Here is a 21,960-nt window from a genome sequence, read left to right on the forward strand (position 1 = left end):
TTTTGGTTTGACGGGTTTTAATGGGGTTAAATTGGTAGCTAGTTTCAGTTTAGTTTTATTGATGATTTTATCAATCATACTCGTGTTAAATCCATTGAATTTAGCTATTTCCTTGATGAATAGTAATTCTTTCTTTAAATTAGTAGAGGACATAGGGATCTTTAATGCTTCAAATTTTGAGATGGTCCATAGTGATCCTATTTGAAACTGTTCTTCAACTTCTATTCACCAACTTCATATCCTCAACGTGTTCTACAACTTCACCATTTGCATCTGACTTTTGTCTTTTATCTTCAAGATCATGATGAACTTTGGATCTCTCGACTAACTTCGACTTTTATTCTCTCCTCTTTACTTTGATTATATAAGATTTTTCGCCATCGTCTAATTATAACCGCCATGACTATCAACTTTACTTTTATGCAATCTTACTACTTGTTGTATAACAATCTGTTGTTTTATCCATTGTACTTATTTTAGCAGCCTTCTAATGTTAATTTTGTTAATACTTCCACTATTGTATCTCATCACATTGTATTTTCAAACCATCATTGTTATTTTTAATGTTATTTTACTTCAAATCTCTTCAAGATTTTTAAAATTCATTTCATTACTACATGTTATTTAGACGCTTATTTTTAATTTAAGGTTAAGACTATGGCTGATGATGCCTTCAGGGAAGGCGAAACATGTCCCATTATTAGCTAACAAATTTATGTAAATCATCCAAGACGATTTTGTATTGATTAGGTGGTCTAATAAATAACTTAATGTTATTATTTCAATCTAATATCATCAATACGGACCAAAAATGATATTTATTACATGTAATGTCAATGCCAACCAGGCAATAGTAAAACCTAACAAGTACTTGAACCTAAAAATTAAAATAGGCAAGATTTCTAGAGATATCAAGTTTCTTAAAGATTGCTTGAAATTAGAGTTGGTACCTAAATTTCTCAAATCTTTACAAAGAAAAAGTCATCCCTATTCAAAAGCTAATGCCACTCAAAAGAAAGTAAACAACATATGGTTGAAAAATGAAATTAAACTATTATACAAGAAGAAATCTTTACTAAATTTACAATTATATAGGACTCATTTGACCATCTCTCAGAAATTACCCCCACTTGAATGGAGCTCATTTTTAAGGTACACTGACATCAAACTATCTTACGTATTAGACAAGAAACAGAAAACCCTAAACCATAAATTACTTTGTCTTCAAGAAAACAAATGTAAAACTCCTGACCAAAATACAAACAACAAAGTGTCCCCTTCCCATTTGACTAACATTCCCACTACAATCAACCTATCTAATGCAACCTTCTCTAACCAAGAATTAAATCTATTAGATAAAGGCATCAAACATAATTGGCCCAATCACAAAAAGGCAGAAGACATCATCACTACCATCGCTGAAACCGAAACTAATATCGATAAACAAATCCCAATTGATAAACAGAATGACGTACGATATGAAGTAAAAAAGAAACTCCCAACTTTGATTAATGAGATAACATCTAATAATAACTACAATGTCTCGAAACAAATTCTAAACCTGAAATCCAAAATCCATAACAACAACGTAGTAATTACAAAAGCAGATAAGGGCAACACCATAGTAATAATGAACAAACAAGATTACATCAATAAAACTGAAACCTTTTTTTCAGACAATACCTATACCTTAATTAACAAAGATCCAACAAACAAAATACAGCGTAACTTAAAGAACCTTCTTAAAAATTCTAACTTCATTTTAAATGATCAAGATTATCAGAAATTAACTGTAATGAACCCAAAATTACCTACAGTCAGATCACTGCCCAAAATTCATAAAAATGATGTCCCCATTCGGCCTATAATTAATAGTATCAATAGTCCTACCTATAAAACCTCTCAATTCCTACACAAATTCCTAAAAAAACACTTCAAATTTCACAACTCCAACCCCATAAAGAACTCGATCGAACTTTGTAATTCCCTAAATAATTTCAGTCTACAACCAAACCACGTTTTATGTTCTTTTGACATCACCAACATGTATACTAATATCCCTATCAACAATACTATTAACATCATAAAAAACAATCTGTTGAAACACAGCACATTGAGTAAAATCGAAATTGATGAATGGTTAAAATTACTTAATTTCGTTTTAGACAACAACTATTTTACCTTCAATAAGAAAATTTACAAACAAGAAGGTCTAGCGATGGGAGACCCATTGTCTGGAATACTAGCCGATATATACTTAGATAATCTCGAACATAGTAAGATTATTAATAACATCAACGGACTCTGTCTTTGGCATCGCTATGTTGATGATACCATAGCTATCATTGATAAACAAATCAACAACAGCAATAACATACTATCATTCCTCAACAACTTAGATAATAATATTAAATTCACTAAAGAAGATGAGTTCAATAACTCTTTGAACTTCTTAGATATCAAAATCACACGAGCATTGAACAAATTCGACTTCCAAATATACAGAAAACCCACCTTTTCTCCAACAACCATAAAAAATGATTCTTTACATCCCAACTCACATAAAAAAGCCACTTATCACAGTTTAATATATAGAGCATTAAAGATCCCTATGTCCTCTACTAATTTAAAGAAAGAATTACTATTCATCAAGGAAATAGCTAAATTCAATGGATTTAACACGAGTATGATTGATAAAATCATCAATAAAACTAAACTGAAATTAGCTACCAATTTAACCCCATTAAAACCCGTCAAACCAAAATACGCTAAATTCACGTTCACTAACCATAGCATTTACCCGATAACCAATTCATTAATGAAGCACGAAATAAAAATAGCCTACACAACAAAAAAACACTAATCGTAATTTATTCTTCAATCACAACTCTATCAACATCACAGACAATAGTTACTCTGGATCAGGAATATACAGACTGAAATGCTCTACATGTAATTTTTCTTATGTTGGCCAAACTGGCCGCAGCTTCTCTACCAGATATGCCGAGCATTACAATGCCCAAAGACACAACAAATTCTCCGCAATGGCCAACCATATGAGGGACACCGGGCATAAATTCACCACAATAGAACAAGACCTCCATATCCTAAAAAGAGTCGATAAAAGCAAACTCATGACAGAATATGAAAACTTATTTATTTTCCTCGACCAACATTTTAATAAAGATAAAAATCTAAACGACACTATTGATAAAAAAAGCCCCTTGTATGAACAGATTCTTATTTTATTACAAGAATCAACTTCCCTCACCAACAAATTCTTAAAAATCTTCAACCTCACATCAATTAGAGTTCCCACCTCCCTTCCCCCCGCCGCTAGTACCTCTAATTCAAATACAACCAATAAACCCATAGCCACACCCACCGGAACATCGCTCCCTCCAATAGCCTTACACCGTTACAACACGCGCAGTAATACACTCTCTTCCTTCCCTCCCACCAATAGCAGCCCCCCTCCAATAGTTACGTCAACGCAAACAGATCCCCCTCCAGCACAAAACTTCAGTTATAACACACGTAGCAAGAAGTCTACGGTTGCAAATTCTTCTAACTCATAATATTACAAGCTATCTTTGTCACCGTCAAATGGTAAGTGCATACGATTCTACTTCAATATTTTTCAAATATCTTTTCACACAATTAACTCTACGTTTCTTGTTTCCATTTACAGATTCCACTTTTATATGCTTTTTCAACTAGAATATCTACAAACTCACAATTTACAACATTTGAACATCACTTCAAATTTTGAGATGGTCCATAGTGATCCTATTTGAAACTGTTCTTCAACTTCTATTCACCAACTTCATATCCTCAACGTGTTCTACAACTTCACCATTTGCATCTGACTTTTGTCTTTTATCTTCAAGATCATGATGAACTTTGGATCTCTCGACTAACTTCGACTTTTATTCTCTCCTCTTTACTTTGATTATATAAGATTTTTCGCCATCGTCTAATTATAACCGCCATGACTATCAACTTTACTTTTATGCAATCTTACTACTTGTTGTATAACAATCTGTTGTTTTATCCATTGTACTTATTTTAGCAGCCTTCTAATGTTAATTTTGTTAATACTTCCACTATTGTATCTCATCACATTGTATTTTCAAACCATCATTGTTATTTTTAATGTTATTTTACTTCAAATCTCTTCAAGATTTTTAAAATTCATTTCATTACTACATGTTATTTAGACGCTTATTTTTAATTTAAGGTTAAGACTATGGCTGATGATGCCTTCAGGGAAGGCGAAACATGTCCCATTATTAGCTAACAAATTTATGTAAATCATCCAAGACGATTTTGTATTGATTAGGTGGTCTAATAAATAACTTAATGTTATTATTTCAATCTAATATCATCAATACGGACCAAAAATGATATTTATTACATGTAATGTCAATGCCAACCAGGCAATAGTAAAACCTAACAAGTACTTGAACCTAAAAATTAAAATAGGCAAGATTTCTAGAGATATCAAGTTTCTTAAAGATTGCTTGAAATTAGAGTTGGTACCTAAATTTCTCAAATCTTTACAAAGAAAAAGTCATCCCTATTCAAAAGCTAATGCCACTCAAAAGAAAGTAAACAACATATGGTTGAAAAATGAAATTAAACTATTATACAAGAAGAAATCTTTACTAAATTTACAATTATATAGGACTCATTTGACCATCTCTCAGAAATTACCCCCACTTGAATGGAGCTCATTTTTAAGGTACACTGACATCAAACTATCTTACGTATTAGACAAGAAACAGAAAACCCTAAACCATAAATTACTTTGTCTTCAAGAAAACAAATGTAAAACTCCTGACCAAAATACAAACAACAAAGTGTCCCCTTCCCATTTGACTAACATTCCCACTACAATCAACCTATCTAATGCAACCTTCTCTAACCAAGAATTAAATCTATTAGATAAAGGCATCAAACATAATTGGCCCAATCACAAAAAGGCAGAAGACATCATCACTACCATCGCTGAAACCGAAACTAATATCGATAAACAAATCCCAATTGATAAACAGAATGACGTACGATATGAAGTAAAAAAGAAACTCCCAACTTTGATTAATGAGATAACATCTAATAATAACTACAATGTCTCGAAACAAATTCTAAACCTGAAATCCAAAATCCATAACAACAACGTAGTAATTACAAAAGCAGATAAGGGCAACACCATAGTAATAATGAACAAACAAGATTACATCAATAAAACTGAAACCTTTTTTTCAGACAATACCTATACCTTAATTAACAAAGATCCAACAAACAAAATACAGCGTAACTTAAAGAACCTTCTTAAAAATTCTAACTTCATTTTAAATGATCAAGATTATCAGAAATTAACTGTAATGAACCCAAAATTACCTACAGTCAGATCACTGCCCAAAATTCATAAAAATGATGTCCCCATTCGGCCTATAATTAATAGTATCAATAGTCCTACCTATAAAACCTCTCAATTCCTACACAAATTCCTAAAAAAACACTTCAAATTTCACAACTCCAACCCCATAAAGAACTCGATCGAACTTTGTAATTCCCTAAATAATTTCAGTCTACAACCAAACCACGTTTTATGTTCTTTTGACATCACCAACATGTATACTAATATCCCTATCAACAATACTATTAACATCATAAAAAACAATCTGTTGAAACACAGCACATTGAGTAAAATCGAAATTGATGAATGGTTAAAATTACTTAATTTCGTTTTAGACAACAACTATTTTACCTTCAATAAGAAAATTTACAAACAAGAAGGTCTAGCGATGGGAGACCCATTGTCTGGAATACTAGCCGATATATACTTAGATAATCTCGAACATAGTAAGATTATTAATAACATCAACGGACTCTGTCTTTGGCATCGCTATGTTGATGATACCATAGCTATCATTGATAAACAAATCAACAACAGCAATAACATACTATCATTCCTCAACAACTTAGATAATAATATTAAATTCACTAAAGAAGATGAGTTCAATAACTCTTTGAACTTCTTAGATATCAAAATCACACGAGCATTGAACAAATTCGACTTCCAAATATACAGAAAACCCACCTTTTCTCCAACAACCATAAAAAATGATTCTTTACATCCCAACTCACATAAAAAAGCCACTTATCACAGTTTAATATATAGAGCATTAAAGATCCCTATGTCCTCTACTAATTTAAAGAAAGAATTACTATTCATCAAGGAAATAGCTAAATTCAATGGATTTAACACGAGTATGATTGATAAAATCATCAATAAAACTAAACTGAAACTAGCTACCAATTTAACCCCATTAAAACCCGTCAAACCAAAATACGCTAAATTCACGTTCACTAACCATAGCATTTACCCGATAACCAATTCATTAATGAAGCACGAAATAAAAATAGCCTACACAACAAAAAACACTAATCGTAATTTATTCTTCAATCACAACTCTATCAACATCACAGACAATAGTTACTCTGGATCAGGAATATACAGACTGAAATGCTCTACATGTAATTTTTCTTATGTTGGCCAAACTGGCCGCAGCTTCTCTACCAGATATGCCGAGCATTACAATGTCCAAAGACACAACAAATTCTCCGCAATGGCCAACCATATGAGGGACACCGGGCATAAATTCACCACAATAGAACAAGACCTCCATATCCTAAAAAGAGTCGATAAAAGCAAACTCATGACAGAATATGAAAACTTATTTATTTTCCTCGACCAACATTTTAATAAAGATAAAAATCTAAACGACACTATTGATAAAAAAAGCCCCTTGTATGAACAGATTCTTATTTTATTACAAGAATCAACTTCCCTCACCAACAAATTCTTAAAAATCTTCAACCTCACATCAATTAGAGTTCCCACCTCCCTTCCCCCCGCCGCTAGTACCTCTAATTCAAATACAACCAATAAACCCATAGCCACACCCACCGGAACATCGCTCCCTCCAATAGCCTTACACCGTTACAACACGCGCAGTAATACACTCTCTTCCTTCCCTCCCACCAATAGCAGCCCCCCTCCAATAGTTACGTCAACGCAAACAGATCCCCCTCCAGCACAAAACTTCAGTTATAACACACGTAGCAAGAAGTCTACGGTTGCAAATTCTTCTAACTCATAATATTACAAGCTATCTTTGTCACCGTCAAATGGTAAGTGCATACGATTCTACTTCAATATTTTTCAAATATCTTTTCACACAATTAACTCTACGTTTCTTGTTTCCATTTACAGATTCCACTTTTATATGCTTTTTCAACTAGAATATCTACAAACTCACAATTTACAACATTTGAACATCACTTCAAATTTTGAGATGGTCCATAGTGATCCTATTTGAAACTGTTCTTCAACTTCTATTCACCAACTTCATATCCTCAATGTGTTCTACAACTTCACCATTTGCATCTGACTTTTGTCTTTTATCTTCAAGATCATGATGAACTTTGGATCTCTCGACTAACTTCGACTTTTATTCTCTCCTCTTTACTTTGATTATATAAGATTTTTCGCCATCGTCTAATTATAACCGCCATGACTATCAACTTTACTTTTATGCAATCTTACTACTTGTTGTATAACAATCTGTTGTTTTATCCATTGTACTTATTTTAGCAGCCTTCTAATGTTAATTTTGTTAATACTTCCACTATTGTATCTCATCACATTGTATTTTCAAACCATCATTGTTATTTTTAATGTTATTTTACTTCAAATCTCTTCAAGATTTTTAAAATTCATTTCATTACTACATGTTATTTAGACGCTTATTTTTAATTTAAGGTTAAGACTATGGCTGATGATGCCTTCAGGGAAGGCGAAACATGTCCCATTATTAGCTAACAAATTTATGTAAATCATCCAAGACTATTTTGTATTGATTAGGTGGTCTAATAAATAACTTAATGTTATTATTTCAATCTTTGCCTGTATGTCGTACGCACCAAGAGTAGTATTGGCGTGATATATTTTCGCTCGTCGTTCGTCGTTCACATCTTCTGGGGATGCAACGGACTGATCGGTGCGACCAACTCAAGGTATACTATCCTTTCGAAAGGAAAACCCTTCGCTGGTACAAAAAATTGTTTATTCACATCATTCAATTGATGATAATCAATGCTTTCCACTTATACAACATGCACAATACCAGGCTTGGAAATCCAAAAATGGTTTTATACGACTTTCGCCTACATATAGTGGAATCACTTCTGCCACCCCATCAAGCAGAGCTAGTGCGCCCTCCTCTCAGAAAGAACAACTTACATCGGTTGGTGAAAAATGATGAGCGAGACTCCAAAGGAGGAACCAAATGCAAAAAGTACAGGGTCTGCTATAAAGCAGGAAGTAAAAAACAATCAATGTTTGTCTGTTCTGGCTGTCCAGATATGCCGGGGCTTTGCCCGGTTGGTTGCTTTGACAAGTACCACAAAGAAACGTAAGTGGACCTAACAGTGGAAGGTGGGTGGAGCTGTAAATTATTGTACATAGTGAAAAAACAACATTATTAAAGCTAAATGTGGCTTTTACAGTTTTCCAATTTATAATATGCCATAAACAGTAATTATCGCAATATCTTTCATTATAACGTAACATTTTCTACAAAGTAGCAATTAGTGGTGTAGCGCACGGTGCTGAGGGGCCAAATCTGACTCGCAGACTTAGACGTCTTCAGAAATTTTAATTTAGGCATGTATCAGCCTTATAGGCACATATTTGGATTTGACAACATTTGGTAAGTTTTATATCATTTTTTCATTTTCAGTTTTTGGGGGTGGGAAGGTGTAATTTGCATAGCAGCAAACGCGTTAAAAACATATATGAACACTGGAAAACAATGCATCTAAAAATGATGGGAGGCACTTTAAAAATCGTAAGCTTTTTGTCAATTATCATTATGAACATTAAAATATTGTCATTCCATTCAATGCTTCCCGATTCTTGTCTGGTGATAATCAGTTAATCAGCACAACTGTAAAAAAATGGTGCGAGTAGAAACAAGTTGGTTCACTGATGAGTAAAGACTAAGATTTTTACATACTTACTGACTAGCTGAGGGGGGTATCTATAACTTAGATCGGTGGACTGTTGGTCTGGTGGAAAACCTTTTGTAATTGTCAAGTGGATCAAGTATGTAGTAGATTTCCCCTGATACACAGCATCGAATGTGTTCGTCAAGTACGAAAGCTTGCGCCACAATAAATGCAATCAGTCAGGAATTGACATGGCTACCATCACTAATGAGATAAACATGAGTATGCTTCCTGGCCAAGTTCCTAACTACATTGAAACCTCGTTAATGCATTCCTCATTAACATGTTTTCCTATTTAGCACGTCATAAATTCAAAGTCATGATTCTCATCGTCGTAAATGTAAATAAAAATACCTCACTTAATGCGTCAAGAATGTTTGCTATTACTGCTTAGTACGATCACATTTTTCTTAGCCCTGAAAACATTTTTCATCCCTTGTGAAAGGCAAGTGATTTCCAACTTGGGTACGAGCCGTAGCCAGAGTTGTGTGACAACAAGAAAAGGCCTTGAATTTCTGAACTTCACAGGATAAGTTGCATCTTCGGGGAGCAAGTCGTTGGCTTCAGGAATGTTTAGTTTTGCTTGCCGGTTAGCAGTGAGACTGCTGAATAACAGAGTGAGCTTTTTAAATTTACAGTTTGCTTCAAGTCGCACCGACACAGATAGATATTATGGCGACGATGGGATAAGAAAGAGCCAGGAGTGGGAAGGAAATGATCGTGGCCTTAATTAAGGTACAGCCCCAGCATTTGCACGGTGTGAAAATGGGAAACCACAGAAAACCATCTTCAGGGCTGCCGGCAGCCAATATCTCCTAAATGCAAGCTCACAGCTGCGCACCCTAAGCGCTAGGCCAACTTGATCGGTAACAAAGCGAGCATGTTTGCGTTTGTATTTCACATTCCATTCGGAAGTTAGAAATTTATTTTGTGTTGAGTGGTACAGTGAAGGGTAGCGGATATTTGTCACGTGATAGCCTATATCTGGATTAGGAACATAAATTGTGTGAAACTGACTAGCGTGGTGCATATGTCTTGTGATAGCTGAGTTATGAATATAGAAAATGTTGTGAAATTCCTTATTAATGAAGACAAAAATAAAATCTGTCAGAAAGTGGACTGGCATCCGCATCTTTAAGCGTCCAGATGTAACATGAATGTTAAAACTTGCACTTTTGAGTTCCAATTCGATCACTCGAACTGGTAGAATTGTCTGATTCAAAATGGCGGCCAAAGTTATTCTATTGCAGTTGATGGTGGAGTGTGACCTACCTCCAATACATTGTGTAAGAGTGTGACCACAAAATAATGTTTAATAACGCACTGGTCCGAAATAAAAGGCTTCTACTAACTTTTGTTTTAGAAAGAGTGTGATCTGCAATAGTACTATGATATTTTTATGATCCCCCGTGCATATTTCTTAATGTGTGTTATCTGATGTTTTTCACACCTTTCAGTGCACTGTTGTTTTATGAGCCTGAGCAGGACAGTTTTTATATTTGTCCTCTTATGTTTCTCACATCTTTTAATACTCTCATCTTTAGAAATGGTAGGTACAGTTTTCAGTGTATCTGCGCATATGCGATGTAGAAAGTCATGTCGGAAAAAATCATACCTCATGTTTCCATATCCCTGCTAGATAGTTTTTATTTGTGTATTCAGTAGTACGTTTTCTCCCTTGACATGTTCCTTTTTTTCCTTGTCCCCTGCAGAAGCATCTTAAAAATGTTTTACTGTACATACATTTTTAACTCCAATTGTAACAATGTCTACATCAAATGAATAACATCACAATTCTGAAATGTTGACACACATCTTTAACCATAACATAATAAAAGCTCAAACTGTTCTTGAAACACATGTCAGTTGATTAAAATAAAGGCTGCAAAGAAAAATCACCTTACCTTAAATAAATAACTCCCCACATGTATGTGCGAAACCATGTGGTAGTTCCTGCATTTGCTTGATACTTGCGTATCAGGATAGGGTGGGGAACAGGGAGCAGTCCAACCAGAGTACCATGTTGCAGGAACTTGAGAATCTCACTTTCATCAGTTAAGCCCCTGAGAACAAAAGTGCTAGTCAACAATGCTTTACAAAAGTAACACATGATACACTGACATATGGAAAATACAAAAGAGTGAAAAGAAATGTAAAATGATTTACCTAGGATAGCACAACACATAAGCGACTTATATAGTGAAAAGAAAGGAACAGCAACTCAAGACTGTGGCAAGGACAGAAATTGATGATCAAAATCCACAAAGTTCAAAAGTTAAGCATTATTAGTAGGGGCCTGCACTTTGGGAGTGGCGACCCCATCGTACTAATAGCCCACATCTGCTTCATTCATTCCATCCCTGACCCGGTCAATGACTGGAAAACAGGTTGTAGGTTTTCATTTTCCATTTTCAGTAGGGACCTGAAAAATTAGCATCTATTTGTTTCGAAATTGGCATCTATTTCTTCCAAAATTAGTATCTATTTACAAAGTTAAAATAATTGCAGGGTATTATTAATTTTAATGATTCCAAGTTTATGAAGTGTCCTTGGTTCACACACAATACAAATTCATTGTTCAAATGAAAGCATTGTCAGTACTTTGGCATTGCTTCTTTTCAAATTGCACCGTCTGTCTGTAACCACTGTGTTGTAATGAGACAACACGCGCTCGCTATCTATCTACATTGTTCGTTGGGGTCCACAACAACTCAAGACAGTATTTAGCAAATATGCTGAATTCCGTCTGAACTGCAGTTAATACAAGCTTGACATCACATTTTTCAATTTTTTCCTCTGGGTTTGAATTGCATGTTTTCAGAGAACAGTAACCAGACCAGATATCATTTCGTGAGAGATCTGTTACGCCAAACAATTTCTCAAGCTCATCTAATTTATCAGTGTTATTCAAAATTATATTTTTTGGATACAAAGCTTGAGAAATTGACACAAAATGCTTATGGTTGGGGTCTTTAGCTTTCAATGTGGCTAGCTTGCACTGTGAAGAATGAGCAGCTTTGATAAATGTGTCTCTATATGCAGCTTGCTGTAGAGGAGTGAGCTTAATTAAAGCATCATTAGTTGCCGCAGAAAAATTCCCCTCACAAATGAAGGTAAAACTGGAGTCAAGGTTATAATGCAGTTTGGGGTAAAGGAGATGAGAGGTAGGATACAGGGACCTTTCAAGTTCAGTAAGGAGGTCAACCAATCCACCAATCCAGCCGCATGATCTGGACAAAAACCATGTGGGAGTGAGGCCTATTCACTTCATGGTCACTCAGATCAGTCAGGTACTTAATACCACAGTTGTTGATGTCTTTCATATAAGACATCTTGAAAAATGTAACAACATCAGTAAAGTAAGCACTCAAATAGAAGACAGTCTGAAACCATGTATTCCATCAGGTTATGACAGGTGCAGAAAAAAGCTTTGCTTCCTTTGAAGCACCATACTTTGATGTTGAGAATTGTAAATAATTATATTTTCGCTTTCTTGTGTTCAAAAATGCAGACTTTACCATCACAACCACATGATTTAAATCTGTCATCACTGCGACCCAACTATTGCCAACCAAGCTGATATTATGTGCCCAGCACTGTACATGCATTAAATGATCCCCTAGGAACACACTTAATGTTTCATAACACCGGGTCATGTACGGGGCACTGTCACTAACAAACACTTTAACTGCATCATATAGTACACTACAACTGCGCAAAGCTTCCAAAACAGCACAAGAGTAGTTTTTGGCATTTCCTGCATCAAGATAGTTCACAAAAACAATGTGCAGCTGTCTTTTCGATCCCGTTGGGACTTGGAATATGATGATAAAAACACAACGGCCCATTCTATCTGTAGTTTCATCACAGAGTATGTTGATGTTCTTCCCCACTAGAGCCTCTGCTGTTCTTTTCTGGTGGTCAGATATAACTTCTAGAAAGGAAGAAAGACCTCAAATTATAACAAAATAATTTAAAATTACTGGATCAAAAGATACGGATAAGATAGTTCGATATGCAAATTGCACTAAAATTCGGTATCCTTCAATTTTGCACGTGGTTTCGATGTCTTAATACCTAAACCGTACCCGATCAATGAAATCAAAACTTACCCGGTAAATATACTTCACATAGAGTTCTCACATATGGCAGCTCTTCATTTGAAAACTCAGTAATCCAGGCTCTTAGCTCTTTGCTTTCCAGCTTTTCCAGAGGTATATTTGCTTTGCCAAATACTTCAACTGTGCATTTCGAGAAGTTCTCTCTGGAATTTTTGTCGTCGTTTACAATTATCTAACTGTGCAAGCACAGAAGATTTCTTTCTTTGAGACGTACTAGCAGCAGGGGTTGAACTTTAGTTATCGCGTCACTTACCCGCGTGTTTTTCAGATTTAACTCGTTTCACAATGTAATTTTCTTTTCCCCCCCACCCAACTCGGCAATTACAATACTTGCAAAACACTGTTGCTGAATCTGTGGAATATAAACCATCCTTTGCATATTGCTGAGCCCTTTAGTGCGCAGTTTTAGTCGTGCGCCCCATAACCTAAATGATCGCTCGACTTTCTACTCTTCACTAGTTTCAATTTTGAACAACAGGAAATCAATGCTGCGTCTATCTCATTTCCGTGACACTCGATTTACATTTCGATAATAATCAATACAGGTCTTATTCCCCTTGCTATTCCCATTGTAAATATTGATTAAAGTCAGCAAGCAGCAAACGATCGGCTACTTTTCTTCATCGATCGGAACGGTCGAAAGATTTATGCATCATATTTTGAATATTTCTGACTATTGTGCCAAAATATGTTGTTTTCGCCAGCAAAATAGCACATTTTCGCAAAATTCGCACCAAAATCGCATATCCATACCAATTTCGCATTTTGGGTCACAATTCGCATTTTGTCGCACTTCTGTTTACGCATAAAAATGATTTTATTCCACATTAGAATTACCATAGGCTTGGATTCAGTACACGATTCAAAAATTCGCATTTATTGCAAATGCAATTTTTTTCAGGTCCCTAATTATTAGTAAAACAAAGAAATGGAAAGAACAAAGACGATAGAATAGGGAAACCAGTTAACAAGGTATGATATTCCACTAAATCAGTCTCTGTGGACAGGCAAGTGTCCATGAAGACCCAAAGACTCGTTACGTCTTATACATTCGTGTTGGACGGACGTGTGGTGTCTTCATAGTGACATATTGCATGTGCATCAGGAACAAGTCGGCCAGCAGTTTTTATTTGTCACTAGGTCCAATATCAGGTGGTAACTGAAAGGTGGAAAGAATTCCTCTGCCAGGTAAATATCTTCAGACCTTTCAACCACCTTTAGGGTGAAAGTTTCCACATAAACTGCATAATGACGATTCCTATGCCATAAATATCACTGTTGCTTATTACTATTTGCGGCCTGCTTCAAAATGCATTATTATTATTGTTGTTTTAAGCAGTGAAACATTTGGGTCATCAGCTCCAAAATACTGATATAGGTTGAAGATAATTTCCCAGTGGGTGGACATTCTTTAATAGTTGCAAGAGGAAGTTGGGTGTATGATGCTATATGTTGAAAAGTACACAAAAGAATGTCACACTGTTAATGGATTATATTATCTTCAAAAGTGGTAGAATAATGCTTCTCTCCTTTCTTTTGGTGGAAACTCTTGAATATCTAATTAATATACTGCCTTCAACTCATTGTTAAATGCAACTTCACTAGCAAAATTACTTAAATTTTCAATACAAATTTACTATATAAATGAATTAAATAATTCTCTTGATAATATCTTAACAGATGGCCAGAGTTACAATATTGAGCTTCATGCTGTTTCAGATGTTGAAACACATCAGCTCTCCAGGTAACTCACAGGAAGAAGAAAAAGAAGAATTGTGACATGAGTTAGGCCTCCCCTACTGTTTTAACTCCTGTGGGACAAAATGCAAAAGTTTTACCTTTCGGGACTAGATATCCCTAGTATCAGTTTTCTAGTACTACCTTGTGTTCGGAGACTAGAATTATTATTGAGAAAATTTGTATCTTACAGTTGGGTGACCTAATTGTCCTTCAATTGTTTAGTTGATTATTTTGGTTTTTTCATCACTTGTTTACCTTTTCCACTTATCAGAGTTTGCCTTCTCAAGTAGTTTTCCACCAACTACAAAAGACGTGACGACATTGTTCTGGAATTGTCTGCCAGCCCCCTATATAAATGGAGTGCTTCGTGATCTGACTACCATGGATTGATAAGTGAGCTACGTACTGGGAAGTCTCCCTTGGGGAGAAGTGAAACGCGGGGACTGGCAGGCTGGTGTAAGTAGGTGGCTATATCAAGGTATGGCAGAACTTTAAACATGTGAACACACTGTGTGTGGAAAAATAGGGAAGATTCCAGCATTTCCTTTAGCATGTAACTGTTAGGTCGTCCAGCTTTCTTTAATTTTAATGTAGGGTTTTCTCCCTTTCACCTTACAAGTAAATGTAGGTTTATCTGGCCAGTCTTTGGACTTTAAATTTTTCTCACCTGACCTTCAGGAAGACCCTGAAGTACCTTAAGAAGGAGGTCAACAAGGTATGCCGAACCCTCCAAATTGATAAGTGGGAAGAACAGGCTCAAGATCAAAAAGGATGGAAGAGGACTGAGAGATCAGCATGGGAACTTCACGTTCCTCAGAAGCCTACGGGGCGAGTGAGTGAGTGAGCGAGTGTGATGGGAATTTGGTAAAACGTAAGGATGCGCGAGTGTTTACCCTCGTTTCCCTTTTTCCTATTTGGTGACTAAGTTTTTAATTTTTCTTTCTAAGTTTATTACCCTCTTTTCAGCCTTTAATATTTTCTTCCTTTAGTTACGTATTAGCATGGCTTAGCCTCTGTGTCATCGAGTGTTATGCCCGGTTAGGTGCTATCGGTTGAACTTTGGAGTGCTTAGTTTCAGCCTTCATTCTCATTTTGTTCTCAATGTAACCTTTCTGTTTTTTTCCTTCTCTTTCGTGGCCATGTAGTGTGGGCCTTATGGCTCTGATTGCTTATAGATCTTTTCTATCCCTTTTTGAGGGTAGCAAAGGTATTAACTGAGTAACTTAATACAGTAGAGTGTATTTGCAGCTTCAAGTATTAGCCATTTAACATTTATGTGGACTATAGGCTCGATAAACGGCTTTTGTAAAATTAATTGTAAATTGGACTCCAGGGTTCGAGACCTGTCTCATGTAAAGTCATAATAGAAGCTATGGCTTCTTTCTCAGTTCTATATTGACTTTACTTTCAAATTATGTATAGGCTAGCCTTTTTTTTAAATGCAAGTGTAAATTTATGAGACTGACAGGACAGAATGTATAACTAAATATTACGAAAAGGGAGTTAAATTCCCCTAAAACTGTAAAGTTTCCGAGCTTACAAGCTCTTCTAAGGTAAGATTTTCTGAACTTATGAGCTCTCTGGTTGTAACTTTTTGAGCTTCTCAGAGCTTCTGGTGAAGTGTTCCTTGTTATTCTCACTGTTGTTGTTTAAAGGATCCTAATATAAGAAAAGAAAGAAAATGTTTCATAGATTTTGTTAGCACTAATTAAACTTTGGTTTATGATTTGTCTGGCTGTTCACCTCTACATGCTTCTTCCCCTCTGTGGTCCACCAAAAACATGGTACCTAACAACAACAACTACGCGAATTAAATCAATAGTTAAAATATTAAATTTGTTTGAATTATACCTCTTAATTATTCATGACATCAACTGTTACTCTACTTAGGATGTATAATAACTTCTACGGATAAATGGTGGTAAAAGGCAGAATACTTCTTGAAGCTAGTCCTCTTGATAAAGCTGGGAAGCAGAAACAAGTTCGCCAGGGGCTGAGAAGAGATGAATGTTGAAGAACTGGGATTGATGAGTGGAGAGCCTATCTATCTGAAGACGGCAGTTTGTGAAGATGTGGAGATTGTCTTTGTTCTTTTTATGTCTGTCCTTGTCTCCTCTTTCTGTGCTCCCTCTTCTAGAGTTGTCAAATGTATGGTTTTATCTAATTTTGTTTTGCGTATGGTTTGCCCTTTAAACCATGCTCTGAATGTTTAGTTTCTCAGAAAATGGATTCTTTATTTGAAAATCTCACGCTCAAGACCACAGTGCTGTTATAAAAAATGTGCAGTTTTGATCAAAGAGTACAAAATATTTTGTATTCTTTGGTTCTGACCCGTTATCACTCATTAATACTGGTTCCAATCACAAAGGATTTACATCACATCCACTGAGAATAGTGCATGTGGTAGTATACTGGAAATTTGTATTGTTAGTTATTAGTTTGTAATAAATATTTTGCACCGGTATATTACTGCTTATTAGTTAATATATTCTTGATCTCTTCTTTCATTTATTAAATGGTGGATCATTTCTGCACTGGAGATAAAGAAATTTAAATGTTCCTTATTTGCCATTTGGAAATGTAGTAACCCTACCCTCTCCCACACTGGCCAGGCACTGTGTTTGTCATATTGTGTGTTCCTTATCATGCTGCTCTCTATCTACGTATACCATATTTCTCCAAATCTAAGACGGCCGTTTTTCTCAGAATTTCATGTGAAAAATCAAGGGTTGTCTTGCATTTGTGGCATAACAGTATTGAACAGCACTGGCAGCTACCACGGTATCCACGCTACTTCCCTTCACCCCCTGTGCACGCATAAAACTCTACCTTCCGTGTTTGAGTCTTTATTATACATCGCTAACTGCGGCAGTCAATTGTACGGTGCCTCTGTATAATGTCACTGGTTCTAGGAAATTAGTGAAGGCAGAATGACATTCTACAAGCCTTTATAAAATCATTTCTCAAATCTGCAGAATGGCATCAAAACGTTAGGCCTACTACATTCAGCTAATTGCAAGGTCGACCATAACGAACCGTTCTTCCGAGCCCCAGCTGCACAAGAAATAACATTTGATTCGGAATAGCAAGGATGTGACCCTTAGAAGGGTCACAGTTACTCAGTTATAACTCATCTACTGTACCTGATGCTTAGTAAAAGTAACAGTTTTATAGACAGCAGAAATATTTTTGCGATGGATCACTGTATTGTAAACACATGTGTAACAGGTATTACTGGCAAGTTTTCAACAGATTCTCGTTGATATGTCAATTTTAAGTTAATGGTTATTAAATATGCGGAAATGAAGACTAATTGTGCCAGCTGCAAGAAAATACGGCATAACTAAAGCCAATCTTTGGTGTTAGCGTGAAGCCAAGGATAGCTTAAAAAATGCATACTGTACAAAAAAATGCATTTAGTGGCCCAGAACAAGGATGACTTACATAAGTCGAAGATGAAATTTTGAGCTATGTGTGCGAAAAATGCAAGGGCGGAATGGCCATATCACGGCACACAAAACTCGACCTTTAACGTCTACATCTTTAATATACTGTACATCACTAGCTGCTGAAGACTGCTGAAACCGGCAAGCGAGACATGCATCTAATGGAAGCCGGTTGTACTTGATGCTTAGTAAGAGTTTTATAGACAACAGGAATACTTTCATGATGGATTGTTGTACACACACTTGGAACAAGTTTTGCTGGCAAATTTTCAACGGGTTCTCTTCGGTATTATGATGCCAATTTTAAATGAATGGTTATTAAACACACAGAAATAAAGAATAACTGTGCAGCTGCAAGAAAATACGGTACAACTAAAGTCAATGTTCGGCGTAGTTGTGAACACAAAGGCAGTCCAAAAATGTGTAATGTACAAGAAAGGCATTCAGTGGCCTGCAACAAGGATGCTTTAAAGAAGTCAAACATGAAATTGTGAGGTAGATGCGCAAAAAACACAAGGTCAGAATGGCCATAACATGAGATGCGATACGAATGTGGGCTCGTGAATAGGAATTCCCTGAACTTTCGAAGGTGGTATCAGATATCTCTAATGAAAGTGATTAGGGAAGTAGGTAGGATTTCCAAGATACCTGTGTGTATGTGAATTTTATTTCTTGAATTACATTTGAAATTTTTTATAAACAAAATTATGATTTCACAAAGCACTTTAAGCCTGATTACATTTTTTTGACGGAAAAAGTGAGGGTAGTCCTGCATTCAGGGTGGTATTGGATACAGAGAAATACGGTATGATTTGTTTTGACACTTGTTTGTTCCTTTCCAATACTGATATTATCCTCTTGGGCTCCGTTTCTTCTTTGGTCCTAATCTCTTCCCCTGTTTTACCTTTATCTTATGCTTCTTCCCTTTTCCTGTATTTATACGGCTTACTTCTTATCCTACAATTTCTGCATCAAGACTGTCAAGATGGCCCCTCGACGAGAGTTGATGCCTGCCCTCCTGATAAAGCTGGGAAGGAGAAACAAGCTCGTCGGGGGGGGGAAGACAGACAGACAAAGAGAGAGAGGAGATGCTGAAGATATGGGACTGGTGAGGACAGAGCCAATCTCTTTGAAGATGGTAGTCTGTGAAGATGTGGAGATTGTCCTTGTCCTTTTGTGTTTTTATGTTTGGCCTTGTGTCCCCTTTCTGTGCTTTTTTTTTTTTTTTTTTTTACAAGCTGTTTTATCAGATCAAAAATTAGATGTATGGCTTTTCAGGCGTTTGCTCTATTAACCAGCATTCTAACCAGCATAGAGCAGACGCCTGAAAAGCCATACATCTAATTTTTGATCTGATTTTTGATATGCTCTATTGGTGGAAAAATATCTAATTCCCTCCATGGGAATTTAGAATTTCCATTTGGAAGCTGTTTTATGTCACATCAACACTGATATGTCTGATAGCAACGATGGAATAGGAAAGGGCTAGGAGTGAGAAGCAAGTGGCCATGTCCTTAATTAAGGTGTGAAAATGGGAAACCATGGAAAACCATCTTCAGGGCTGCTGACAGTGCGGTTTGAACCCATTATATCCTGAACGTTCATCCCACAATGTTCTGTCACTGTGTTTGTCCTATTATGCGTTCCTTTTCTTGTTCCTCTCTATCTAAATCTATATAATTTGAAAGCTAGCAATTAAAATGAATGAAGGACCTTCAGGTTGCTAAAGCAAAGCAATGCCAAGCCAAGCCAAAGCTATCCAGCTCACAAAGATTCCGGCAGAGTGAATGTTAAGTTTTCCACCATCCACCTGTCATTAAGTATGATAGCGATGATAAATCTATATCTGCCCACCTTCGGCCCAGAAGTTAACACATTCACGCCCGTATCCTAGTTATTGCCTATAACGCGTGACCATGCTGTGGACCGTATCCGCGTTAGACTGGAAAAGCGCAACCTTGAACTGGAGCCATTCCTACGCAGCTGGGATCTATTTTGGTCACAAATATGTGCGAGTAGATGAAGGTAATACCCTTATGAATGTTTATACTCACCAGAAACCACATGGCCACGGCAATTTTCCCTCCCAATACACTTCTTTTGTTTTGTTTCTGATGGTAGCCTACCACCGACCCAACTAGCTGTGTAGGTGGTTTGTAATTGCACAAGCGTGTGTATAATTGCGTTCTGAATTGTAACCATGGCATGTAGGAACAATATAAATGATGTAAGTTGTGTGAATTTACAAAGCACAGTTTTTCAGCTGCTTGAAAATTATCTTGCCCAGGGGTATACAGTCTATATGGACAATTATTACAATAGCATTGAACTTGCGAAACATTACGGGAACAGAACACTGCTGTATGTGGAACAATACAGTCAGATTGGGGTGTACCAAAAGATCTAAAGGAACATAAGGGAATTCTCAAATGGGAGGAAAAGTGAACCCGACCTACAAGTACAGTCACCTCTCTCCGACATCTCAGCTCCATCTACTTCATCAGCTCCAAGTCAACGTCCCGCGATTTTGCTGCCAAAAAGGGCACCGGCCAAGGATCACCATTTAGGTTAGATGGGAAGAGAAAAGAGCTTATTCTCTTGAAGTTTCCACCATCAAATAAAGTCAAGTTACCCTCAAGAAAGCGGAAAGTGTGCTTCAAAAATAAAATTATTAGTGAAACACGCTATTTTTGTGGAAAGTGTGGTGTTCCATTCACCCAGGAAAGTGTGACATTACCTACTACACTCTACAAAGATACTAGAGGACTTTATTAAGGTATGTGGAAAAATTTTGTTTCTATATCTTGTTCAGTTTAGAACTTATTGTGAACAAAAAATTTGTTGTTGTTTGCTCTGCCACTAACAGGTGGAATAGCTGGGCCAGCCCTTTATATAGCCCGCTCAGATGATGGTCGTGAATGTGTTAACCTTGTATTCATTCCTGTTGTAGGGTGAATGAGGACCAGAGCAATAAGTGCTACCGTAGTTGTATTTCCAAACTCCAAAGGGAAATAAGAGTCCAAAGCCTTCCAAGTGAATTACACATTGTAGGCAACACAGTGCTAAAACAGAGCTTGGCAGAAAGAAAAAGGAATTTGTGCCAATGGTGAGAGGCAACAGTTGGCAGAAATAAATAAAATTACTGCACTGCTTAAATTAGAAGACAAATTTCTAATTTCTTTCTTAAAACTAATTGCAGTACTTACTTGTCAATACAGATCTTTTCCACCTGTGGAACAAGAACTTGTAGTAATCGCATGATAGTCTGCAGAGGAAGTTTACTCTTCCAGGAGTTGACCCACTCTGAAGTAGGGATCCATTGAGGTGGGCTGCTTCCACTGCTCCCCTGAGCAAGAGAATGGGTGTCCGTCAAGCGGATTCTGTGATGGTGCTATATGGCCAAGCAAACCAAAATAAATAAATGCAAAATGAAGAATAAAAATTAATCAAAAGCAAAATAACAGAAGAGTTCATATCTACAAAAATAATGGAAGTGCAGTTAATGTAGAGGATAAATGATGAAATAAACAAGACTAAAGGCAATATAAAAATAATGCATAGACAAGAAAAGAATC

The 21,960-nt window shown here is 36.2% G+C and overlaps 1 protein-coding gene across 2 annotated transcripts in view; it reads right to left on the reverse strand.

Moving 5' to 3' along the window:
* Positions 1–21,960, reverse strand: part of LOC136863283 (protein HID1) — a 204,958-nt gene that overhangs the window by 21,120 nt on the left and 161,878 nt on the right. For both annotated transcript variants that reach the window (XM_067139669.2, XM_067139670.2), the window contains 2 exons: positions 21,592–21,776; positions 10,983–11,141 (listed from right to left, as the gene is read on the reverse strand). In XM_067139669.2, the coding sequence (XP_066995770.2) occupies positions 10,983–11,141; positions 21,592–21,776 (344 nt within the window). The remainder of the gene's footprint in view (positions 1–10,982; positions 11,142–21,591; positions 21,777–21,960) is intronic.

The sequence above is a fragment of the Anabrus simplex genome, chromosome 2, assembly GCF_040414725.1.
Source record: "Anabrus simplex isolate iqAnaSimp1 chromosome 2, ASM4041472v1, whole genome shotgun sequence".
Taxonomy (NCBI): domain Eukaryota; kingdom Metazoa; phylum Arthropoda; class Insecta; order Orthoptera; family Tettigoniidae; genus Anabrus; species Anabrus simplex.